The following is a 26,893-nucleotide window of genomic DNA, read 5'->3' on the forward strand; positions in this document are numbered from 1 at the left end:
TATTTGTTAAAAGAAGTGGACATTTACGAGCTCCAAGAAAAACATGGTAATTTATTATTACCCCAAAGATTCAGAAAGAAATGGTAGCTATCCAACAACCATGCGGGAGAGAATGTGGACACATGGATGTTGATCACGCACATAGATTCTGGTATTGGCAAGGACTACAAATATACTAGGATGGAATTTGGCTTGTTTTAAGAAAAATAGTGGGGTATGAGATACGGAAAACAGGTAAGTGATCATCCCAGACATCCTCGTCGCCAAACTGGACACTCTCGGCCTCCTTGCCCTCACACGCATCTGGATTAAGGACTTTCTGACCAACAGACCCCAGACTGTGTTGCTCGGCCCCTACACGTCCTCCACCCTCATGCTGAGCACCGGTTCCCCCCAAGGATGCGTGCTGAGCCCTCTCCTGTACGCCCTCTACACCTACGACTGCAGCCCGGCCCACGGCAACAACACCATCGTCAAGTTTGCTGACGACACGACAGTGGTCGGTCTGATCTCGGAAAGGTGACGAGACAGCCTACAGAGAGGAGGTAAAGAGACTGACAACTTGGTGCAAGGACAACAGACTGTACCTTAACTCTGCTAAAACAAAGGAGATTGTCGTCGACTTCAGGAGGAACAAGACGCTGCCGCCCCCCCTCTGCATCGAAGGCGTGTGTGTGGAGAGGGTCCACACGTTCAAGTTCCTGGGAGTACAGATCTCCGATGACCTTTCTTGGAGTCACAACACCACAGCAGTGGTAAAGAAGGTCCGCCAACGTCTGCACTTCCTGAGAGTCCTCAGGAAATTCAACCTGGACAGGAAGCTGCTGCTGGCCTTCTACCACTCGTCCATCGAGAGCCTGCTGACGTACTGTGTCTCCACCTGGTACAGCGGCTGCACTGAGGCGGACAGAGTGAGGCTCCAGAGGACAGTCAAAACAGCGCAAAGGATTATTGGCTGCCCTCTCCCCTCGCTGTCGGACATCTACACCGCCCGGTGCCTCAGAAGGGCTCTTAACATCGTCAAAGACAATACCCACCCAAACTCACACCTGTTCGACCTGTTGCCCTCTGGCAGGCGCTACAGATGCATCAAATCAAGGACCAATAGACTGAGAAACAGTTTCTTTCCGAGAGCCATCTCCATACTGAACTCTCACACACACACGAGACCACCCTAACCTTGCAAAACAGCATTGTGATGTGTTTCTATATGCCCTATTCAGTACTGAATTCCATTGCACTGTCTTATTTATTTATCTAATTTATATATTTGTCTGTATTATTGTTGTATTGCACTGGAGAGGGGAGCCCTCTAATCTCGTTGCACACTTGAGTACAATGACAATAAAAGGATTTCTATTTCTATTTCTATTCTATTTCTAAAGTACTTTATTTAGGGAGATATTTAGGTTTATAGTGCAGAAGGAGGCGAAGGAGTTTCTTGTTAATGTGTTTCTGACAGACAGTAAAAAAGTGATCACGATATTATCGTATAAAATTGATTCACAGACCGCGGAGCAAGAATTACTTCGAATGGAGAGAATCACATATGGAATACGACTACAAGAGGCTCGGTTCGAAGGCAAATGGTAAAAATTGATGGACGACAGAACTAATAGAAGACGACAATGACATCATCATTGGCCAATAAGGATTGGATGCATGGATATGATTTGTTGAGACACGTAGGTTTGCCCTAACACTGTAATTTGGTAATTTAATTTAGTTTCAATTGCTGTTGTTAAAAAGAAGCAAAAAACGCAATAAAATGCTAGTTAAAAAAAAAGATGATTGGCACAGGATTGAGTTAACTTTCTTATAAGATGGACATGTCTTGGCTACATTAACTCCAGTAAGCACGGATTTTGTTTTGTACACTAATTTTGCAAATGTTGGACTCACTGATTGTCTCAGGAGGGGTGAGCTGTGGGAGTTCATTGGTAAAATGAGCTGTCACTTGTATAGTGCCGTTCGACCTTCAGTGCTCAAAGTGCTTCACACTGTTACTTCATCTACCTACTGATGATGCAACATCAGGAGCAACAGGGGGTTCAGTATCTTGTTCAAGGACACTTCGGCACGGTCAAACTGGATGGGGATCGAACCTCCAACCTCTGAGTTTGGTGAAGACCACGCTACCACTGAGCCATGCGATCCCGATCTTTCCTATTCAAGCCTTGCAGTCGAGCAAGTTGTGACGACAGGAAGGCAGGAAAAAGTGTAGGAGAAAAATAAATATTAAAAAAAAGGAAAAAAGTGGTCTTGTGTTACACATAGGACTGACGATGCGGTGCAGGTAGCTGTTGAAATCTCCGGCCCTCTTCAGAGGAGCACCTGAAAGTTTGTCGGGCTAGGCAGCAGCGCCGAGCATTGGCTGAGTTTATGACAAACACGCTACCATGGGCGCTTGGAGTGTTGCCAAAGATTCTTGAAAGAAAAGAAACGTGTGGTGGCTAGGGAAAAAGTGGGGCCACAGTGAGGGCCAACCCGGATCCACGTGTCCAGGAGAGAAGAAAGGACGCAGAAGGTCTGGATTCCTGCCACAGGAGTGAAAAGAAAGTGGAACAAAACAGAGCGAGACAGGAAATAGCATCAGCATCATAGGCCGCCAATAAGAGCCAGGCCACTCCCGCCGTAGGGGCGAAGGGAGTTGTTGACCTTGGCATCCCCAGTCAAATAAGTACAATTTGGAGAAAGGGGGAAGGTGCTCACGACCTCATCTTTGGTCATACATTTTAAAATTATGTTTCACCTATAATAAACCTAATAAATGTTCAATCAATCAACAACAAAGAATTCAGAAAAAATAAAGACTGTTATTCACAACCGCTGCAGTGAGAGTTGAAGACCACGGCTTGAAGAAGCTAAAAGTACCGCACCATCTGCAAAAAGAAATACAATACAATACAACTTTATTTATATAGCACATTTCACAACAGCTGGAGCTGTAACACAACGCTTTCCATATGGTGTAATATAAATTGGCGGAAAATTAGCACACAAATTAAAAGACATAAATGATAGATACCAGCAGAACAGCGACGGTCTCATGTTGAGTCCAAAGCTAAAGAATAAAAATGTGCCTTCAAACGAGTTTTAAAAGTGGACAGAAGAAGATGAGGCGGCCGGAGGAACACAGGGTGGGAAAGAAGAGGAAGAGTAGCCTGATGAGGAAGATGAAGATGAGCACCCAGCAGTGAAGGACTGGGAGACGTTAACCGATTAGCAGGCCCGCACAGAGCAGTACTGGATAGAACTCGCATGCACTAACATGGGAGCGGATGCCAAGGACAAAAAAGTCGCCAAGGTTGCCTTAGCTATGGCTAAAGTCTTCTATGAAGACCACACAGAGTACATTTGAGTGACTTCGACCACGCTTTGTAAAATACATGATGTGCATGTTATGTTTTATGTCATTGGACTTGTGGTGCAAATGGTTAATCGGCATCTTAGGTTGAATGGAGACTCTGAAGGTGTGATTGTGACCCTTTCAAGGTATCAGAGCTGTTATAAAACCCAGTCAAAAAATACATATTGGGAAGAAAAAAAAAAGTGGACAGAGAGGGGGCTTGCCTAACATTCAATGGTAGGTCAGAAGGTCCGGCAAAAAAGGTGTGATCTCCACTGAGGCTAAGCTTAGTCCTCGGCACCTACAGCAGCATTTGATTTTGTTTATTTTACTTTTTGGCAATGTTGCGCTGTACTATCTAATAGAGAAGTCCTTGTTGTGATGTTTTTTAATGCATCAATTTCTACGCAGTTGCTGCGGTCCGTTTCTGCTCTGTTCTTTTATTATGTCATATTGGCTTGATGCTTTAGAGCAGGGCTTCACAGTTTTTTTCTGTTATGGCCCCTTAGCAAGAAGAAAACAATTCTCGCTCCCACCCCACTCTCTGCTGTAACTACAAATAATAGCATTTACGTTGCAAATTAAACCTACACCGTAGAGTTAATACTTGCTGCGCACAATGGGCAATGAGAGCACCACCGCCAACTACTGGAGCAGATGTGGAATTACACTTTCTTGTAGTACAGCAGAAAAAAAGCATGTTACCCAGGTCCACACGCTCCCCCCTCAGCATCGCACCACGCCCCCCAGGGAGGCCCGCCCCACTATCTAAGAAACACTGCTTTAGAGAATTAAAAGTGGACCGAGAGGGGGCTTGTCGAACATTTATTGGAAGCTCATTCCATAGCGAAGGACCGACAACAGAAGAGATGCACCTGGAAAATCTGTCCATGAAGGTTATAAACAGAATCTGGGACAAAGGTCAACCTTGGAGGGGTCCAACCACCACTGGAAAGTCTTACTGCTGGCAATGCGAAACCAACTCTGACATTGGTGGTCCAAGGACCAATCAACCCGTATAGGCTGTTCGGTACCCCATACTGCCGAAGCACCCCCCACAGATCTTCCCGTGAAACACAGTCGAACGTCTACAAGTCCACAATACACAAAATATTCCCATGCACGCTTGAGGACCCTGCTGAGATTGAAGAGCTGGTCCACTGTTCCACTATCGGAATGAAAAACACACTGCTCCCCCTAAATCTGAGATTCAACTTCCTGACGGATCGTCCTCTCCAGCACCCCTGAATAGCTCTTAGAGGAGTGTGATCCCTCTGTAGTTGGAACATAACCTCCGGTCCCCCTTCTTAAAAAGAGGGACCACCACTGCGGTCTGCCAATCCAGAGGTATCGTGCCTGAAGAGGCGTGTCAACCAGGACAGCCCCACAACAACTGGAGGCTTAAGGAAGAGATCTTAACCACCACGGGGGCTTTGCCACGGAGGAGCTTTTTAACCATCGTGGTGACTTGAACCCCAGAAAAAGGCGAGCCCAGCTCACAGTTCCCAGAATCTGCTTCCGCTAAGGAAGATATGTCACTGAAATTGAGGAGGACCGCTCACCACCGATTCACAACGTCCCAAGTGTCAGCAGCACCCCATCTCCACTATACACAGGGTTAATGGTGAATTGCTTTCCCTCCTGAGATGCCAGATGGTGGACCAGAATTTCCTCGAAGCCATCCAGAAGTCAGTTCCAATGGCATCGCCGAACTCCTCTATACCCGTGTATTCATCTTGACTTTATATAAAATGCACATCGAACAGGGGGTTTGTTTAACTGAATAGAGCAAGCAACGCGGTTTGACTCCTTTTGCAATCACTGTAGTCAACTCAACAAAAACACAAGAATCCTCTTTTTATCTGAAACTACTACATGATCATCCGAAATTATTGTCACATACAGAAAAAGACACAACAATACCATAATGATTCAGTATGCAGAGTTTCCCCCAGTGCAATATAAGCCTGGCGGGTATTGGTCGGGGCTCCACCTCGGGGGAAGCGGCTTCATGCAGCTGCTGGAGCAATTGTATGCATGTATAAGTGTGATTAAGAACAAGGCATCCATTTAGCTTTTTAACTGTGATTTTAACTTTGCTGCTAGATACTATAACAATGTGGATTTAATTGCCATTGAATGCAGTAAAAATTGAGGAGTTTGAGCAACTTTTTACTGCACTTTAAACAAATACCGGACGAGATAGTCAAACCTGCGGAGGTTAACTTCTGGTCTAGCAGGCACTTGAGACATTGTAAAGAAAAATGCGGCTGCTGAGAGGGGCTAACTAATAACTTTATTGCATGCTCCTGGCCCTGGTGAGGATAAGTGGTTCAGAAAATGGATGCATGGATAGAAAACGCTATGACACTGCAATGTGTCATTACTGTCATGATTAATACTTGTGCAATGTATTTGGTAATTGAAAATGTTTTCACATGAAAATGACTATTACCACTAATGTAAATGCATAAAGCCAACTGCCATCCACCTACTCTTCAAAGAACCACAAAAGGACGGGAGACCGTGCGTGTATGCGAAGGTGAAACAAGGCATTGCATGAAGCAGAGTTGGGCACTTTACCTAATTTTGCTGGTCTGTCCTCCGTCTCAGAGCTGGGCACCCTACTGTCATCATCGCCTCCGTCTCTGGCCTTGTAACGCACGTCTGCCTTTACTTTTCACAAGTCCGCTCCACCCCGCCAAAAAAAAAAAAAAAACGCGAGAGAGGCAGAGGTTTCCGACTTCCTGCTCATCTCTGGTAGATACAGTAGTACACAAAGATAGATGGAAATGTAAAAGTGGGGTGTGGTCAGAGACTTAATTATTAATGGACTAACAATGCTGTTGGAAAAGTGAAGCCACCAGAGGTCATCTTGCTGCCACTCGCGAAGCCTGCCAGACTTAAATACATTGACTCCTCTGTGGAGTTTTCACGTAAATTCCTTCTCTTTTGTTGTTAAAGTTTTTTTCGTTAATGGCATACAGTTTTACCAATAAGTCTTAGAGAAGGCATTTCATCAGTAACGATGTCATGTTAAATTTTCACTTATAAAGTATTATCTCTGAGTGCTACTCAAAGATTCATCTGCGTGATGTTGTTCAGAAGCATCAATGAAAAGAAAGCTATGTCCATTGGGACAAAATTCACTGCAAAATGTAAACTTGACCTGCGTCAATCACAAGTCATGATAGGGAAATAATATACTCTGAATGGTCAATGTAGTGATGTACATTCTTTTAAACATGCCACTGCGCTGTGTCATGCTGCCAGTACATGCGGCAAATGCAGAATGGAGACTGTGTGAGAATGTCAATTATGTTAAAAAAAAATGTCATGATACTTGGTCAAATCTTGAGGAAATTTCAAATTGTGGTAATTAAAAAGATAAATACAATCATGCTATACTGTTTTCGTCAACGATGACGAAAATATTTCGTTAACGGCCCTTTTTCTCATGACGATAACGACACAATGACGAGCTACTCCTGGCTCTTTGTTGATAAAAACATGACGTGACGTACATGAATTTTCGGTGACGAGATGAGACAGGACAAAATTGTTAGCGTGTGGTCCATCAGACGTTCAGAATTTATGACATCCCTTCCTATTTTACAAGTAATCTGTCTTTTGGAATACAATACAAAGCGAGTGAGAGATAGTAAGCTAGAGGGAGATGCCAGCCAAGCTCCGCCCTCTGCATTAGCATAAGAGTCATTTTGGAGAGAAGCGCTTTCCTACAAGTTTATCAAGCTTGGTAGGCTACTTCGTTCTGATAACAGCAAGCTGTTACAAGTAAAGAAGACAAATACTTGATCGGGTTTGTACTTGTGGTACTGTATTAGAACATGTCTACTACAAGTCTATGTTGTTAAAACATTTTTATTTTGTTTATGTTGCTTTAAGTGGAATAAGGCCACAACAGTTGCCAAATAAAATGTTTTGGTCCTTGGCTTATTTTGGAGCAATAAGCATTGATTCCACTGTTTCCACTTTATCTATTTCTAATACATAATCCTTAGTAGTCGACCAGAAAGTCTTTGCTATTGGGTGGAAAACTTGTACGCCGATTTTTGACTAAAACTGACTTAAACCATTTTAAGGTTCCGTCAAATAAAACTCAACAAACTGTCAAGAATAGGAATGCCTAAACGTGACAAAAAATAATAAGCATTTCCGTCCGACTAAAAATGCCAGCCAAAAACAACACTGCAATGATGTAAATGTGTACTTGTTCCAAAAACTTGACTTCAGATTTCAAAATTATGTATCCATAAACATTTTTAAGGTAAAATGAATTGGGTGTCATCCGCGTCCTGCACAAATGTGTTTGTATGTTTCATGGCAGCAATTTCTCAGTAAAGAAGTCATGTTTGAGTTTTGTGTACCAGAAAAAAAAAATCACAGCAAGAAATAAAAAACAAACTGTTGTAACCTCTTTCGAAGGAGGGGGGGGGGGATTATTTTCCGTTGTCATCACAACAGTTGAAATATAATTACAAATAGTAGCCTGATGAACATACAATAATGTGATAATATATTTTACATTAGTTGTAAAGCGTCTCCTCTTTTTCGTTTACATAACTGCAAAACTGAGTTCGGTTGTACTCATGTTATTTTTTTTTAATCAGTGCTCATCCACAAATTTATCAAAGTCTTCGTCTTCTGTATCCGAAATGATCATCTGGGCAAGTTCTCCATCAAACATGGGGCATGTTCCTTTTCACCATTGTCAGACAGTCCCGTTACTACTACAACTTTTTTTTTACTGTACGAGAGGTACCACGTACTGCCCAAATATTTTTTTTTTCCCCATGTTTTTCTGGCAACGGTTACCCAGATATGTCTCATATTTAGATGGAGGAGTGTTTGAGCCTTTATGATGCCGCAACACGAAACTTGTTCATTTTCGTGAAAAGCTGTTGCCAGTGCAACATTATTTCGCCAAGAAAACACTACTTTGGAGGATATAAACATGTTCCTGCAGTGGTAAAGAAGGTCCACCAGCGTCTGCACTTCCTGAGAGTCCTCAGGAAATTCAACCTGGACAGGAAGCTGCTGCTGGCCTTCTACCACTCGTCCATCGAGAGCCTGCTGACGTACCGTGTCTCCACCTGGTACAGCGGCTGCACTGAGGCGGACAGAGTGAGGCTCCAGAGGACGGTCAAAACAGCGCAAAGGATTATTGGCTGCCCTCTCCCCTCACTGTCGGACATCTACACCGCCCGGTGCCTCAGAAGGGTTCTCAACATCGTCAAAGACAATACCCACCCAAACTCACACCTGTTCGACCTGATGCCCTCTGGCAGGCGCTACAGGTGCATCAAATCAAGGACCAATAGACTGAGAAACAGTTTTTTCCCAAGAGCCATCTCCAATCTAAACTCACACACACACACACACGACCACCCGCATCTTGCAGAACAGCAACGTGATGTGTTTTTATTATATACCCTATTCAGTATTATTTTCCATTTCACTAACTATTCTCTTATTTATCTAATTTATATATTTATCTGGATTATTGTTGTATTGCACTCGAGAGGGGAGCTCTCTAATCTCGTTGCACACTTGAGTACAATGACAATAAAGGGATTTCTGATTTCTGAAAACTCATGAAACGTTGCAGCAGTATCAGTCCTGGCAGTAGCATATTTATTTCTGTAGGATATTGTGTGATTTAAAAAATACCTCAATAACGCCTCCAAAAATTTGGAACGAAGCAGCCCTGGTTGTACGTGTGAACAAGCCCTAGTAAAAGTTGGAGGCACATCAAACAGCCTAAGATCTGCAAAAAGTCTAAGAAGCCCTTCTCTAAACTCAAAAGGAAGTAGGCCATTTTGAATTTTCTTTCAAATGTTGAAATAAAAATGTTATAGAGACTATATTTTATAATAATTGGTTTTCATCGATTGTACTGTATTTTCATGACCATAAGTCACACTTTAAAGTCCCAAATGTTCTCCCAAATTGCACAGCACTTTGTGTATTGACAAAGTTTTTTAAATCTGTATACGTTACTCTCTTGAGCAACCCATTTGACCAACTGGGGGCATTTCACAGGGCATGTTAGTACCCTCTGCTCGAACGTAGCCATAAGGGGGCACAAGCCAGTGTCTTCTTATGCCGGCCCCAAGCCCGTATAAATACAGAGGTTTGTGATAGGAAGGCCATCCGACGTAAAACTTTGGCCAAATGAAACATTCGAATCAAATATATGACTTCCATACCGGATCGGTCGATGCCCGAATTAACAACGACCAGCACCGGTGCTGCAGACCCACAGGACTACTATTGGTCGAAGAAGGAGAGGAGGAAGATGTGTTTGAAGGAAGAAAGAGAAGAGGAATACAAAGAGTCTTGGACTGAGAGTAGGGACTTTGAATGTGGGAACTATGACGGGGAAAGGTAGAGAGCTGGTTGACATGATGCAGAGGAGGAACGTGGACATACTATGTATTCAGGAGACCAGGTGGAAAGGGAGCAAAGCTAGAAGTTGTCATATCATGGTATAGATAGGAAGAGAAATGGAGTAGGAGATATTGTGAAAGAGAAGTTTGTTAGGAACGTACTGGAAGTAATAAGAGTGTCAGATAGAGTGATGAGCCTGAAGCTAGGAATCGAAGGTGTGTTGATCAATGTCAGTGGGTTTTGGGTAGTGGGTAGGAGGTAGGTTGTGAGCTGGAGGAGAAGCAGAACTTTTGGTTGGACCTTGACGAAATGATTGAGAGCATCCCTAGAAATGAAAGCTTTGTCGTTGGTGCAGACTTCAATGGACATGTTAGGGCAGGAAACAGTGGTGATGAGGAGGTGATGGGCAGGTTTGGTATCCAGGAGAGGAACACAGAAGGACAGATGGTTGTTGACTTTGCAAAAAGGATGGAAATGGCTGTTGTGAATATTTTCTTACAAAAGAGGCAGGAACATAGGGTGACCTAGAAGAGTGGAGGTAGGAGTACACAGGTCGACTACATCTTGTGAAGACGGTGTAATCGGAAGGAGATCAGCGACTGCAAAGTAGTGGTAGGTGAGTTGTAGCCCGACAGCATAGGATGGTAGTGTGTAGAATGACTCTCGTGGCGAAAACGACAAAGAGGGCAAAGGCAGAACAGAGGACAAAATGGTGGAAGTTGAAAGGGGAAGAGTGTTGTATGACCTTCAGGAAGAAGTTGAGACGGGCTCCTGATGGTCAGGAGGAGCTCCCAAATGACTGGACAACTAAAGCAAATGTGAGCAGGGAGACAGGTAGGAAAGTCCTTGGTGTGTCTGTCATCTGGAAGGAAAGGAGATAAGGAGACTTGGTGGTGGAATGAGGAGGTCCAGAAATGAATCCAGAGAAAGAGGTTAGCTAAAAAGACGTGGGACAGTGAGAGGACTGAAGAAAGTAGACAGGAATACAGGGACATGCAGCGGAAGGTGAAAGTGGAAGTGGCAAAGGCGAAACAAGGGGCTTACGATGACTTCTATGCGAGGTTGGACAGTAAGGAGGGAGAGACCGATCTATACAGGTTGGCAAGGCAGAGAGACAGAAATGGGAAGGACATGCAGCAGGTAAGGGTAATAAAGGATAGGGATGGAAGTGTGTTGACAGATGCCAGTAGTGTGATCAGAAGATGGAAAGAGTTCTACGAAGAGTTGATGAATGAGGAAAATGAGAGAGAACAAAGAGAGTAGATCTGGAGAAAGCTTATGACAGAGTGCCCAGAGAGGATCTGTGGTTCTGTATGAGGACGTCTGGAGTAGCAGAGAACTATGTTCAAGTGTTGCAGGACATGTATGAGGACTCTAAGACAGTGGTGAGGTGTGCTGAAGGTGTGACGGGGGAGTTCAAGGTGGAGGTGGGACTACATCAGGGATCAGCTTTGAGTCCCTTCTTGTTTGCTCTGGTAATGGACAGGATGACAGATAAGGTTAGACAGGAATCTCCATGGACCATGATGTTTGCAGATGACTTTGGGATATGTAGTGAGAGCAGGGAACAGGTGGAGGAGACGCTGGAGGCATGGAGGTTTGGCCTGGAAAGGAGGGGGATGAAGATTAGCCGGAGCAAGACGAAGTATCTATGTGCAAATGAGAGGGACCCAAAAGGAAGAGTTATCTTACAGGGAGAAGAGACCAAGAAGGTGGAGGAGTTTAAGTAGCTAGGGTCTACAGTCCAGATGGAAAATGGTAAATGTCGAAAAGAAGTGAAGAAGCGTGTCCATGCTGGCTGGAACGAGTGGAGAAAAGTATCAGGTGTGATGTGCGATACAAGAGTTTCAGCTAAAATGAAAGTAAAGATTTATAGAACTGTGGTGAGACCAGCGATGTTGTCTGGTCTGGCGACAGGGCCCTGAAGAAAAGACAGGAGGAAGAGCTGGACGTGGCAGAGATTTAGATGCTGAGGTTCTCTTTGGGAGTGACCAAAATGGATAGGATCAGGAATTAGTACATCAGAGGGACAGCGCATGTTAGGGGCTTTGGGGGAAAGTCCAAGACTACAAAGCAGTTAACTATTAATGTTATGGCAAGTAAGAAACATCACACTCCAGAATCTGGACTGGCATGAATAATACATGTTTTGTGTTAATTGCATTACTTTGTCCCTTGTTTTGGATGTTACATTGTTTTCTAGTATGCTGCTCTGTTGGGCTATAGTTTTGGTTTTGATTTCAAAGCGTGACTGTAAGGAGTGTGGTGACTAGTGACATCCCTCCTCCGATGTTGCGTGATCATGTACTGATAATGGCAATGTTTCTGACCCACTGCTGGTTGAGTTGTTATAAATATCTCAACATGCCAGTACCCCAATGTTCCCAGGGCTTTGAGGGCCCTTTATAGCTTCTTGCAGCTCTAGTTTTCATTTTTATGAATGACTGTTGTTTCAATATGTTGTGTATTCTGGGTAAATCATATATTTAATGTTTATTCAAAAGCTGATCATTATTTTTGTGTATGTACGTATGTTCTAAATTTTTTAGTTGCGTAAATACTCAAATGTCCAAACACGGATGTATTGATTTATCACATATTAGTGCATCAAACACACATATTTGATAACTTGGAACTCAAAGTAAGTGTGTTGTGATGTTAATGCCATTACCACTCTGAGAGTGTGCAGACCCTACCTTTATGTAAGACCAGAAACCCAGTCATGACTTTTTGTGTCAGGAGCAGGCCATTTGACAGATCACTGAACCAATGTGGAGCATGGTTTGAAGAGCTGAAGGAATCCAAGCAACCAATAGATTTAATAAATTTGCTAGTCATAGGAATAGGTGCAACATTTTCTCTCAGTGTCAATTAATGCAGACCATTATAAAATGCATGTGTTTTACACAATGATAATCATTTCATTCCCAAACACTTTTCCAAAATGATAACACGATCTCAATTAAAACTGTCTGCTCAGGTTTTATAGACTTAGCATATTATTTCTGGAGCCACAGTCAAAAGATTTAAAGCATTTTTACACTTTTAAATGACTAATCATAATCTACTGGATTTGTAAATATGTGAATTGCCCCTCAACTCTTAGAACAAGAGCAGTGATAAATTATAATTAATAAATATGGTTACCCACCGGATCGTGAGACAATTCTTACCTGGCAGTGAGTATATGCAGGCATTTTCCTGTGGCGTTTTCAAACATGGTTAAGTTTGTGCTTCTCAGACACACCTCTTGCAGTGTGAATCCAAAGGCCAACAAATAGACACACACTGTCAAGCCAAACTTCAAAACAAAGCAGCCAAGGAAGTAGTTTTGAGTCTAATGAAAAAGGAGAAAATATGAAAAGTCAGACCAACTTTTTTTTTGGTTCCAAGGAATGAAATTGCAACAGCCAATTGCCTGCTCAAATCAATGCTACACATATTTAAAGGGGATACTGCTATTATTTCCACAATTTAAAACAGTTTGAAGGTCCAGTCTGAGAGATTCAACTCTCAGGAACATTCTGGATATTTTGTTTGTTTGTTTATTGAACATATAGACAGATAAAACAAAATATTTTGGTAGGAGGTACAAATTTCAAATAAAAGAAAAAATAAATGGTCAGCATTAAACACAGTTAATATATACATAGGGCGATAGGAAGAAGCAAAAAAAAAAATTTCTTGTGTATCTTGACTAGTTTCATTTTAATACAATATCAGGTAATTCATGGAGTTTATCACAACAAGAAAACAAAAAAGGAAAAAAGTCAACATTTAAACCTACTCATATACACAATTTCACTACCTTTATGCATACTTATGCCTTCAGCATATGTACACGGGCTAGGAACTGACCGAGTTCCTGGTAGAGAAGATTCTGAATCACAGTTGAAATTTGTGAATGAAATAACTGCAAGGCTGACAAAGTACAAATAATAACGCTGATTGCAAGCAACCAATATAAATGACGCAAACCAAAACCAAAAACGCAAAGACAAAATAGGAACGATAATCACGTGTCAGAAAACAACAAGTGTGCGTCTCTCTCTCTCACTCTCTCCTATATCAATAAAGTTATATAGTTTGTGTTTTAATTTCCTTTTGAGCTTTGTTATAGCTCCAGCTGTTGTGAAATGTGCGCTCTCTCTCTCTCTCTCTCTCTCTCTCTCTCTCTCTCTCTCTGTATATATATATATATATATATATATATATATATATATATATATATATATATATATATATATATATATATATATATATATATATATATATACATACATATATCCATCCATCCATCCATCTTCTGTACCGCTTCTCCTCACGAGGGTCGCGGGGGGAGCCTATCTCAGCTATCTTCGGGCAGTAGGATGGCCGAGTGGTCTAAGGCGCCGCGTTCAGGACCCAGTCTCCCCAGGAGGCCTGGGTTCGAATCTCGAATTTCCCCATTGTGGGACTAATAAAGGGCAAATTATTATTATTATTATTATTAGGTAGGGGACACCCTGAACTGGTTGCCAGCCAATTGCAGGGCACACAGAGACGAACAACCATCCGCGCTCACACTCATACCTAGGGGCAATTTAGAGTGTTCAATCGGCCTGCCATGCTTCTCCTCACGAGGGTCGCGGGGGGAGCCTATCTCAGCTATCTTCGGGCAGTAGGTAGGGGACACCCTGAACTGGTTGCCAGCCAATTGCAGTGCACACAGAGACGAACAACCATCCGCGCTCACAATCATACCTAGGGGCAATTTAGAGTGTTCAATCGGCCTGCCATGCATGTTTTATATATATATATATATATATATATATATATATATATATATATATATATATATATGTGTGTATATATATATATATATATATATATATATATATTTATATGCACGCACGCACGCACATATACATATATATATATATATATATATATATATATATATATATATAATATGTATATAATAACAATCACAATTTTGAGCAAACATGATACCAAAATACCATTATCCCATTAACACATTTATTACCATTGACGGCTACAGACGTCAAAAATCCATTTAACGCATTTACTACCATTGACGGATAAAGACGTCAAAGATCCTTTTTTTTTTAACTCGGCTGGTAGTGAATGAGTTAAAAACAATAAAAGCTATTCCTGTAATAATGCAGTTTTGTGAGGGCTGTTCTTGCACAGGTTTATGTGTAATTGTGTATATGAAAAGGCATTTTTTAAACCCACAATTTCTTTTCACATTTTGTACTAATGTACATGTTCTTTGTACATAAATGTGAGATTAAGTCAATAAAATCATTGTCCCAGAGCAAAGCTAAATAGATTAAAATCTATAAATTTGTAGATCTCAAAGGTCAGTACCAAGTGGTGCAAAATGTAAATATTATTAATGAGATATTTGCTTGACATTGAACGTCTTCGTCATGACGACGTCATTCGTTTACATCAGGGTCTTCAATCCTGTTCCTCGAGGGCCGGTGTCCTGGCCGTTTTCCACCTCTCCCTGGTGCAACACACCTGAGCGATCGTTATCAAGCTTCTGCAGACCTTGCTGATTATCTGATCATTTGAATCAGCTGTGTTGCAGCAGGGAGAGATGGAAAATCTGCAGAACACCGGCCCTCGAGGAACAGGGTGAGGACCCCTGGTTTACATGTTCCAGTCTGAGAGCGTCTGCCACAACAGTCCTGTTCATAGCTGCTGGCTCTCGGCCCTAATGCAGTTCTCGCCAGACTTATGTTAAAAGTCGACTCTACACCTAAGCACTTATTTTGGGTCTTTCCCGACTCAGTATTTCACTTCAGCGATTAGCATCCTTAGCAATTCCTCATTCGCCTCCTCGGTTAAAACGCTACTTGTTAGTGGTGTTGTTTATATGTCACCACGGAGGAGATGATCCCCATTACGCTGGTTGTTGGTGCGGCAGTGCATGGAATTACAGAGAGAACAAATAAAGTCCTTACTGCTGCGGCGTAAGATAGCTTGGCGCGTAGCATTCAAGCAGTGGCAAAATAAATTACTTACGGGGAGGGGCGACGCTTTTTTTTAGTACAGCGCTGATTAGTGTGACTTGCTTCATGAGCAAGGGGCACAAAGGCTCTTTAAAATAAACGCAGCTTTGCCAATCTCAAAATCGCATTGACGGAGATTGCAATTTCGTTCCCAAAACGATACATGGTTCAGTCCTAGCCCTAAGCCTTTTGGTCAGCCACAGCATTCTATATGTGCATTTGATATGTACTAAACCTTAGTATATGCATTGGGTGTGTATATGTGAACAGACTGTTCAAATGAATTAAATTCATTCATTCAAATTGAAATACATTACAACCCACGAAAAATTAACCTTAAGAGAACATTGTCTTTGCATATAGTGTTGACTAAGAAAACATAAGTCAGAAACTGAAATACTCATTTCCTCATTTTCTTTTACGTAAGCCATGGAAAGGCGAATCGTTTCGTGATGTTTTCAGGATTTAAAGTAGATATGTCCGCATACATTTTGGAGCCGTTTGTTCCCCTTCATTTTGACATTCGTATTTACTCTGAATTTGAATGGACGAATAGAGATCGGTTCCTGACTTGACTCCTCCCTAGACATGGCGGGAGGAAAGGGGCGTAGACATATCCCTTATTTTTAGGGGGCAGTTTTCAAATCATTATTTCTTCACTGATTTCTCCAAAACAAATAGATTAAATAGAAATTGAAAGTTAATATCATTTTCCTGATAAAAGAATACATTAATTGTGTTATTGAAAAATGGAAAATCCTGGTTGGATGACCCCTTGAATACATGACCAGCCTCTCAATTTGCCTTAACAAAGAAGTCATGCACTTAAAACTACTGACATTTATTGAGCCATTGTGTACTGGAACATGTTACCTCCACAAATTATATCAATCAGCATGTTACCTATTTACCTCTAAAACAAAAAAATATATATTTGTGATAAATGGGGGGGGGTTAAATTTTACTAAATTAATGAGGCTCTATTAGTAACTCAATATCGTTTTAGGTTGTTTTATTTGCTGACATGTTTCGGTGAGTCTTTTGCCTTCTTCAGAGTGTCACATGATGGTGTCTTGTGACTCGTCTTTATCAGCTGATGTTCCATGAGGGCGTGACTTACCGATCCAAAAAATGACAAGCAAGTCACGCCCCCCACTGTCCCTGAGGATGAAGGCTCCATCGTCCCTGTTGATGGTCTTCGTGCCTCGCTTGCGGATCTCAAAAGCCTCCCTGATCCAGCGCTGATGTGTGTTTTCTTCAGTGTGGATGACCCTGGCCTTTGTCCAGTCCATGATGTGGCTTTCTCTTTTGCAGTGGTCAGTAATGGCTGATTTGTGATGTTCCTGTTGTGCTTGTTCTTTTATTGCTCTTGTATGTCTTATTGCTGTCTCTCTCTCGCACTCTGTCTGAAGAAAACAAACACCAGTGCTGGATCAGGGGGGCTATTGAGATCCGCAAACGAGGCACGAAGACCATCAACAGGGACGAGGGAGCCTTCATCCTCTCTCCCACCTGGAGCAGCATCTTGAAGGAGTGAACGGACAGCGGGGGCGTGACTTGCCTGTCGTTTTTTGACTGGTAAGTCACGCCCTCATGGAACATCAGCTGAGAAAGACTCGTCGAAACATGTCAGCTAATAAAACAACCTAAAACGATAGTCTGCTATAACTGAATCAGTCAAAATATTGATAACAATAAGACAAAATGAACTAAATACAAATAGTAACTCGTCTAGTTTGTATTTCACCATTCTGCTTGTAGTTTGACAGTTGTTTAATTGAACATAATTAGACTTAATGCTTAAATATCTGTGCATTGTAAATGTAACAATTGTCATTACAGGTTTTTATTAATTGTGAGTGGACCCCAGGAAAAATAGTCTTTGCATCGGTAGAGACAAATGGGTATCCTTTAATAAACAAAATAAATTTCACTTTATACTACGTGTTAAACCGCAAAAAGTTATCGATAGAAATGACCACTGAGAATTTACCCATCATTCCCCACTTTGTCCCCCTACCTTCTTAGGAATGGCATCAAGGTTCTTCCCTGTGGCAACGGTCATTACTGAACTATCTCGAGGCTTTCCCAGAAGTGACAAGCTGTCAAAACAGTATCAAGTGATAATTTTTTTTTTTTTTTTAATAGACATGTCAAAATAGTAATCTGAAGTCTGATGAGGGATTCTACCTGAGCAGTGGGCAGCTGAAGCATGAGAGCCAGAGGATGTCCATGGTGTTCATGGGAGGAGGGAGCTGAGCTATACAGGCTAAAAACTGCAGAGAAAAGAGCTAATTTATGGTTAACCCATATCGACTGTTTTGCAAAAGAAAAGTATGTCAAGTCTCTTCTCTGACCTGTATGATTACCAGACTGAGTTGACACTGCAGCAGAAAAAGGAAGCACTTGCGAATGCCATATGTTGTATGTCGTGCCTGCAACAAACTCAAGCCAAAACAGTCCAAATCAATGTAAAGCACTTGTTGAAAGTAACTGAGAGCTAATGTGTGTGCGTGCGTGCGTGCGTGCGTGCATGCGTGTGTGCGTGCGTGCGCTGCACCTGCTCTATGAGCTTCGTCATGCTGACGCTCTCTCCTTGATGAAAGGCCACAGAGCAGCCAAGACTATTGAGTTGCCCTGAGAGTCTCAGAGGAGATAGACCTTCGGTGCTTCTGTTGAATGCACCCTTGGTGAGACTGAAAGTCTCCCATGAACACTGGGATGGGTAAAGTGGGTCCAGAGCAATACTATCAGAGGAAGGAGCACATATTATACCATTATTATGATAGTACTGTGAATACTCTATATCAGAAAGGTGCATTGTTAAGATCAATGTGCCAATAATCCAGGTTTTATATTATGTGGATAATTAGTGCAAGTGCTACATGTTTTACACAATATAAATGTCTCGCAATAATTGTTCAATAGTTTTTAACCTATTTTCAGACTTAAGATGTGCTGTTCAGTTGCATGCAATGTATTTTTATGTCTGGGATGAGAAACTTAAATGCTGGAAAGGGCCACAAAAAAACACAACAAAAACCCACTTCCTAACCAGATGTATGACAAAAATGACATTTTAAATACGGACAAATACGTCCATACTTGCAAAACACATTCTCTGAATACAGTAATCCCTCGCTATATTGCGCTTCACCTATCGCGGCTTTGCAGAATTTTTTTTTTTTTTTTACAGTGTTTTGCTATTTTCTTTACAGCATTTTACATACATATACACATACATATATTTATATATACATATATATATACATACATATATACATATGTATATACATACATATATATATATATATACATATATATATACATACATATATATATATATGTATATACATACATATATATATATGTATATACATACATATATATATATGTATATACATACATCTGTATTTACGTGCATGAGGACCGATGGTCCAATAACAGCATGATCATTGAGAAGTACTCCTCCCCCGACATTGAGTACATGTCTGTTAAATGTCTGCCTTATTTTCTCCCGATGTTGATTGCATGTTGATGCAAACATCAAGCACGGGTACAGAGCCATTCCCCGCGGCCAGTCAAACCACCTGTCTTTGCTGCTCACACTTGCGTACACCCGTCTCAGACGCTGATTCAGGCCCACCACAAAGACTGTGATAACCTGGCATGAGACCGCCATGGGTGAATTACAGGACTGCTTCCAAGACACAGACTGGGACCTCTTTGATCATCAGGACCTTGATGTTTACACACAGTATGTACTGGACTACATCAAGTTCTGCATGGAAACTGTGTCACTGAACAAGACCATTGAGACTTTCCCAAACACGAAACCCTGGATGTCCAGCCAGGTTTACTCACTCCTCAAAGCCCGTAACACTGTCTTCAGGTCAGGCGACAGAGCTCTGCACAGTGTGGCTCGTGCTCACCTGAAAAAAGGCATTAAGCAAGCCAAAACGGACCACAAGAGGAAGGTTGAGTCCCACCTTGCCAGCAACACAGCACGGGAGTTGTGGCACAGTCTACAGAGCATCACCAACTATCGAGGAGGTAGTTTAACACCAGTACACCTCAGTGCGACGCTAGCGGAGTAACTTAACTGCTTCTTTGCTCACTTTGACTCACCCAACCGCCAAAACTTTCACCATTATTCTTGTATCACATGCATTTTCAACCTTTGCCTGGCTCAAGCAGTCATCCCCTCCTGCTTGAAAACTTTCACCATTATTCCTGTCTCCAAAAAGTCACTCATATTCCACCTGAATGACTACCGTCCTATTACTCTGTAAGATGGGCTGAGGATCACATTGACCTCAAGTAACTTTATGTAATCAGTTTGTGTATTTCTAATCATGTTTTTATACACTACTTGTATCATTGATGTTTGCACACACACACACATACACACTCCCCCCCCCCCCACACACACACACACATTTATGCTTTAGCACACGCACGCACACACTTACATTTTTGCTTCTGTTGTCTAATAGAAATTTAGAAATCCCTTTATTGTCATTGTACTCAAGTGTGCAACGAGATTAGAGGGCTCCCCTCTCCAGTGCAATACAACAATAATACAGACAAATATATAAATTAGATAAATAAATAAGAGAGTGCAATGGAATTTAGTACTGAATAGTGTATATAAAAACACATCACAATGCTGTTCTGCAAGGTAAGGGTGTTCTCGTGTGTGTGTGAGAGTTCAGAATGGAGATGGCTCTCGGAAAGAAACTGTTTCTCAGTCTATTGGTCCTCGATTTGATGCATCTGTAGCGCCTGCCAGAGGGCATCAGGTCGAACAGGTGTGAGTTTGGGTGGGTATTGTCTTTGACGATGTTGAGAGCCCTTCTGAGGCACCGGGCGGTGTAGATGTCCGATAGTGAGGGGAGAGGGCAGCCAATAATCCTTTGTGCTGTTTTGACTGTCCTCTGGAGCCTCACTCTGTCCGCCTCAGTGCAGCCGCTGTACCAGGTGGAGACACAGTACGTCAGCAGGCTCTCGATGGACGAGTGGTAGAAGGCTAGCAGCAGCTTCCTGTCCAGGTTGAATTTCCTGAGGACTCTCAGAAAGTGCAGACGCTGGCGGACCTTCTTTACCACTGCTGTGGTGTTGTGAGTCCAAGAAAGGTCGTCGGAGATCTGTACTCCCAGGAACTTGAACGTGTGGACCCTCTCCACACACACGCCTTCGATGCAGAGGGGGGGCGGCACCGTCTTGTTCCTCCTGAAGTCGACGACAATCTCCTTTGTTTTTGCAGTGTTAAGGTGCAGTCTGTTGTCCTTGCACCAAGCTGTCAGTCTCTTTACCTCCTCTCTGTAGGCTGTCTCGTCACCTTCCGAGATCAGACCGACCACTGTCGTGTCGTCAGCAAACTTGACGATGGTGTTGTTGCCGTGGGCCGGGCTGCAGTCGTAGGTGTAGAGGGCGTACAGGAGAGGGCTCAGCACGCATCCTTGAGGGGAACCGGTGCTCAGCATGCGGGTGGAGGACGTGTAGGGGCCGAGCAACACAGTCTGGGGTCTGTTGGTCAGAAAGTCCTTAATCCAGATGCGTGTGAGGGCAGGGAGGCCGAGAATGTCCAGTTTGGCGACGAGGATGTCTGGGATGATCGTGTTGAATGCCGAGCTGTAGTCCACAAAGAGCATCCTTGCATAGCTCTGCTGTCGTTCCAGGTGGCCCAGCACAACATGCAGAGCAGTGTCGATGGCGTCCTCAGTGGATCTGTTAGCCCGGTATGCAAACTGGTAGGGGTCCAGAGTGGGAGGAAGGCAGTCCCTGATGTGCTGGAGAACCAGCCTCTCGAAGCACTTCATGATGACTGGTGTGAGAGCAACAGGACGGTAGTCATTCAGGTGGACGGCTGGTGACTTTTTGGGGACAGGAATAATGGTGGAAGTTTTCAAGCAGGAGGGGATGACTGCTTGAGCCAGGGAGCGGTTGAAGATCCTGCAGAAAACATGTGCCAGTTGGTGGGCACATGCTCTGAGGACCTTGCCTGGTATTCCGTCGGGTCCAGTAGCTTTTCTAGGGTTAACCGCCAGGAGCGCGCGCCTCACATCGTGTTCCTCTACGATGAGTGGGGGGGAGTTGGAGCATGAAGTGCGGGGGTGTGACGGTTGGGGCGAGTCAAAGCGGGCGAAGAAGCAGTTCCGCTCCTCTGCCAGCGATGCACTCGGGTCTACAGAGGTCGTGCTGCCGCCACGGAAGTTGGTGATGCTCCGTAGACCCTGCCACACCTCCCGTGGTCTGTTACTGGCAAGGTGGGCCTCCAGCCTCCCCTTGTAGATTGCCTTGGCTAGCTTGATGCCTTTGCTCAGGTCAGCACGGGCCACCCTGTACTGGGCTTTGTCGCCTGACCTGAAGGCAGCGTCCCAGGCCTTGAGGAGAGCGCGAACCCTGCTGGACATCCAGGGCTTCGCATTTGGGAAGGTCCGTATAGTCCTGTGTAGGGACACAGTATCCATGCAGAACTTGATGTAGTCCAGTACACAATGTGTGTAGACATCAAGGTCCTGATGATCAAAGAGGTCCCAGTTTTTGTCTTGAAAGCAATCCTGTAATTCACTCATGGCGTCGTCACGCCAGGTTTTCACAGTCTTTGTGGTGGGCCTGAATCTGCGTCTGAGAGGGGTGTACGCAGGTGCGAGCTGCAAGGACAGGTGGTCTGACTGGCCGAGAGGGGCGAGTGGGAGGGCCCTGTATGCGTGCTTGATGTTCGAGTACACATGGTCGAGAGTGTTGTCTCCCCTCGTTGGGCACTTGACATGCTGGTGAAACTCTGGGAGTACAGTCTTTAAATTGGCCTTATTAAAGTCTCCCGCTACTACGTGAACGCCATCAGGGTGGGCCCGCTGATGTTTATTGATGACGCACGCGAGTAGTGAGAGCGCCGTGCTAGTGCTAGCGTCGGGAGGGATGTAAACAGCTGTGACAATCACGACCGTTAGCTCCCTCGGGAGAAAATAAGGCCGGCATTTAACGGACATGAACTCGATGTCGGGGGAAGAGTGCTTCTCGACGATCGTGCTATCGCCGCACCAGTTCTCATGCACGTAAACACAGAGCCCCCCGCCCCTCCTCTTACCGGTGTCCCTCGTCCGATCCGCGCGATGTAGCGAACGCCCCGGCCAGCTGGATGCTAGCGTCGGGAACGTCTGCGTGCAGCCAGGATTCCGTGACGACGAGCACACTGCTATCTCTCACATAGCGGTTCCCCAGGATTTGTAATCCCAGATCGTCGATTTTGTGGACCACGGATCTGGCGTTGGTGAGGTACAGACTCGGCAGTGGTTGCCTGTGGGGCTGCCGCCGCAGCCGTTGCAAGACACCGGACCTGCAGCCCCGCTTCTGCTTCCTCTCTCTGCGTCGCCTGCGCCGCCTCCCGGTCCCGATGACAAGCCACGGTGAGCCGGGCAGCCTCGCCAGTTCGTCCGGAATTTTGCGATCATAGCAAAATTCCTCTGTGATGGTTAATTCGCATCGATATCCAATGTCCACGATGTCCTGGCGGGTATATCGATGTTGTGCCTCAGTTGGTGCCAATAAGAGCAAGCAAACACTAATAAAAAGTAATAAGGAGCACTGGGAGGGAGAGCTGTTAGCCGCTGCCTCTATGCGAGCCGCCATCTTGGAAATAACTTCTCGGTTGATCGGTAGCCTAGAGAAGAGAAACAGGGTTTCTGAGCAAATTAAATGTTCCTCTGTGTCCACAATGGAGAAGTGAGACTTCTCGGTTGGTCGGCAGCCTAGAGAAGAAAAACAGGGTTTCTGAGCAAATGAAATGTTCCTCGGTGTCGACAATGGAGAAGTGAGACTTCTCGGTTGATCGGCAGCCTAGAGAAGAGAAACAGGGTTTCTGAGCAAATTAAATGTTCCTCGGTGTCGACAATGGAGGAGTGAGACTTCTAGGTTGGTCGGCAGCCTAGAGAAGAGAAACAGGGTTTCTGAGTCTACTCACAATTTCACATTAAATTTAGGGAATAATAAAATAATAAGGCATTATTTTCTGTGTTTTTTATTGTTTTTATTTTGGATTTCTTTGGTAACTGACTGAGAAGTGATCTGTGTGTGTAGGGGTGTGTGTGAATGAGGGGCTGCGCAGCTGTGTGTGTGTGTGTGTGTGTGAGAGAGAGAGAGAGAGAGAGAGAGAAAAGAAAAGAAAAAAAAAAGGGTCAGTGGTTGAGTGTGAGTAAAAGTAACGGACTTCAGACAACAACGGATTGTTGCCAATTTCTGGAGAAGTGGGTGAAGGAATATGACTTTAAGCCACGCCTGAAGGATCAGGTTTCAAAGCAGTGAGAAAAGAATTGTCGGAAAAAAGGAAGCTGAAGATAAAACGAAAAAACACAACATCAGTGGACGCGCAATGTACATTTTGTGTGAGAATGTTTGTGAAAACCGTATGCAAAGTGAGTGAATGGTGTGATTGGGGATTACCATTTGGTATTTTATCCCATGTAATACAGTAGGGTTATAAACAGCAGACTGGTGTGGATGCAGAGGCAAGAATCCTCCACCTAAAAAGGTTGAAGTGAGAATTACCACAACAGGAAATTTGAGTAGCTGTCTTACTGATAAGAAACCAGTTTTTTTTTTTTACAAACTGGACCAAATTTTCTAAAATGGGGATATTAGGTCGTAAGTTAAAACGCAGGGATACTTTGCAGTGTAGAGATTGGAAGTTCATCGAAAAACAGGATCTTAATAAAATAAAATAAAGATTTAGGTTAAATGGAAAATTAAATCAATTTAATATAAATTCGGAGGTTAGTTAAAAACTCACAAAAGTACTATACAGTACCGCCAGAATTAATAATCATAGACAAGACAAAGAAGAACTCTAAAAAGATAGCGAAATCTGCGCATATATAAATTTAGGAGAGATAGTAGTTGAATTGAAAGATTTATTATTGGCCAAAGATAAGGATATATTGTGCTGCTGTTATTACTAACATGTTCTTCTTGTTTGTAGTTGTTCAGTGTTGAGAATTGTGTGTGTCGTTTTGTGGGCCTGTGTATACGTTTGTGTGTCTGTCTGTGTGTCTAAATGTCAGGAAGAGTGATAAAAGTGGTTGGAATTGTGCTAAAAGGATTGATGAAGTAGAGATAAAATGGAATCAATGATTAGTAACCAACAAAAGGCTACTCATGAGTGATGAGATCTTATTGAGGAAAATAATTCCAAAATTTACAAAAAGAAATCAATAAAGGGGAAGATTTGAGGAAAGACATTTATTCCAATTTGAAAATAAAATAAAATAACTTTTACGACGGGATAGGTTCAAAGAAAAGAGATAGAAAACTTGCCTGATGTGCGTTTTGTGAAAAGATTGAACCCAGACGCCTAGGCTGATTTAGAAAGATGAGTGAAGATAAGGAAAGACAAAGAAAGACCCCAAAAAGATTAAGAAAAATGGCTTTGAGGGAACAGAATATTGGATGAGAATAGCCTCAAAAAGAGAAGAGGGATACAAGAAAAAAAAAAGAATGAAAACAAAATGAGCAAAGGAAAGGAATGTGAAAAGTCACAGAGTAAATTACACTGAAATGGGAAGAGTAAAACAAAAGGATGATGAGACCTTTGAGCAATACAAAGTGAGAATGACAGCTGTGTTTAAAAATCACAGCGGGCCACAGGAAAATGGTAATGTAAATGGGCCATTTCAACAGCAGTTGAGGAATGTTTTACATGCAGGCTCATGAGAGGTAATTCATAAGTGGGTAAATAAACATTACATTTGCCTGCCAATAGGTACCCTGGAGGAGTATGTAAATTACGCCCTCCATGCTGAGAAGATAGAAAATAAAAAGAAACAGCGGTCTATAGACACCTTTTATCAAGATAAAGGACAGGAGGTCTTTTATCAAGTTGGAAGGGGCAGAGGTAGCTTTAGAGGACAAAGGGGCAGACGACAAATAAGGATAGGAATCAGATTCTGCTTTAAGGGTGAATTGAAGAAATAAATATTTTATATTTCAGTTGATTATGTTTGTAATAAGGTAGACCAGAAATGGAATGTAATGCATAGATAGAAATGACACAGGGAAAATCTTGGCTAGAAGGGCTATAATTTTCATTAAAGCAGAGAAGAAATTAGAGACTACAAATAACATTGATGTGTAATTGTTCACTTTGAAGTACAACTGGTTGAAGTGAAATGAGTCACAAAATTAGAAAAATAGCAAATAAAATTAACATGTTCACTTTTGTGATAAGAAATTTGTGATTAGGTGAAAAAGAAAAAGAAAATTACAGGCTTTTCAAATAAAACAACAATTTAAATTGGCCGACTTGTCAAATGGAGGAGAAAATTCTATGCACAAAAGTATGAACGTGTTGAGCAGAAGAAGAAAAGAAAAACAAGGAGGAAGCAGAAAGTCTTGTTATAAACAGTTTTTCAGGACCAGTCGTGATAGCAACGGAGGATCACGTGACGTAAAAAAACAAACATAAAAAGTAAGTTTAGAAGCAGTTCTACATCAACGTGCGTTTTACTTATTAGGCCGTGATACACTGACACAATTGGACCTTAATATCAGAGTCAATAAGCAAGGGCGAATTCAACCAAACGTCAAAACTTTAAAAGGGCGCATTGTCAGTGATAAGCAAAAAGAAAAAACATTGCCAGAGCCTTAAAACCAATAACAGAGAAGTAAATGGTGTTTTTTATAGAAGTGTGTAATTATTGTCGAGGGAAGTCTCCCCAAGGAGAAGGGGGAGGAGGGTCTCTCCCTCTCGAGCCTTCCCTTTGCCCGTGGGGAGGGCCAACAAAGGACATGAGTGTCCGGTTCTCCCTTGTTGCATGTGCATTCTTGTCCTGCTGGCCCTTGCCTGAACTTTTCGGCCCCCTCCAAGGCGCAACTCCTAGGCGCCAGACCACTTTTCTGTAAACACCTTCCTTGGGACGTCTCAGTGACCCCTGTTAAATCCCTGACCCTTCGTAAATAATGTTGAGGCCGAATGCCTCTCAGGGCTGTGACTTATGTGTTGGGGAGACTTGGTATTCCTAAAATCGTCCAACAATATCGTCATGGCCATAAAATAAGTTGTGTATGTTAGACCTTGTGAAAATACACTACAAGACCAAAGAGGAGATTGTAC

The 26,893-nt window shown here is 42.9% G+C and overlaps 1 protein-coding gene across 16 annotated transcripts in view; it reads right to left on the reverse strand.

Moving 5' to 3' along the window:
• Nucleotides 1-26,893, reverse strand: part of tmem94 (transmembrane protein 94) — a 299,501-nt gene that overhangs the window by 66,670 nt on the left and 205,938 nt on the right. For 12 of the 16 annotated variants that reach the window (XR_015839981.1, XR_015839982.1, XR_015839980.1 and 9 more), the window contains 7 exons: nucleotides 22,877-23,449; nucleotides 18,344-18,530; nucleotides 18,141-18,218; nucleotides 17,974-18,059; nucleotides 17,804-17,885; nucleotides 12,934-13,097; nucleotides 12,457-12,551 (listed from right to left, as the gene is read on the reverse strand). Coding sequence is in view for 8 of the 16 variants with exons in the window: in XM_088283675.1 (XP_088139801.1) it covers nucleotides 12,457-12,551; nucleotides 12,934-13,097; nucleotides 17,804-17,885; nucleotides 17,974-18,059; nucleotides 18,141-18,218; nucleotides 18,344-18,530; nucleotides 22,877-23,449 (1,265 nt within the window). In the remaining 8 variants the exon portion in view is untranslated. Of the gene's footprint in view, nucleotides 1-12,456; nucleotides 12,552-12,933; nucleotides 13,098-17,803; nucleotides 17,886-17,973; nucleotides 18,060-18,140; nucleotides 18,229-18,343; nucleotides 18,531-22,876; nucleotides 23,450-26,893 lie in introns of those variants that run through there. The other 4 variants (XM_088283677.1, XM_088283679.1, XM_088283678.1 and 1 more) reach the window with 2 other exon arrangements.

The sequence above is a fragment of the Idiotropiscis lumnitzeri genome, chromosome 20, assembly GCF_059441095.1.
Source record: "Idiotropiscis lumnitzeri isolate Australia: NSW breed Sydney's pygmy pipehorse chromosome 20, RoL_Ilum_1.0, whole genome shotgun sequence".
Classification (NCBI taxonomy): Eukaryota; Metazoa; Chordata; class Actinopteri; order Syngnathiformes; family Syngnathidae; genus Idiotropiscis; species Idiotropiscis lumnitzeri.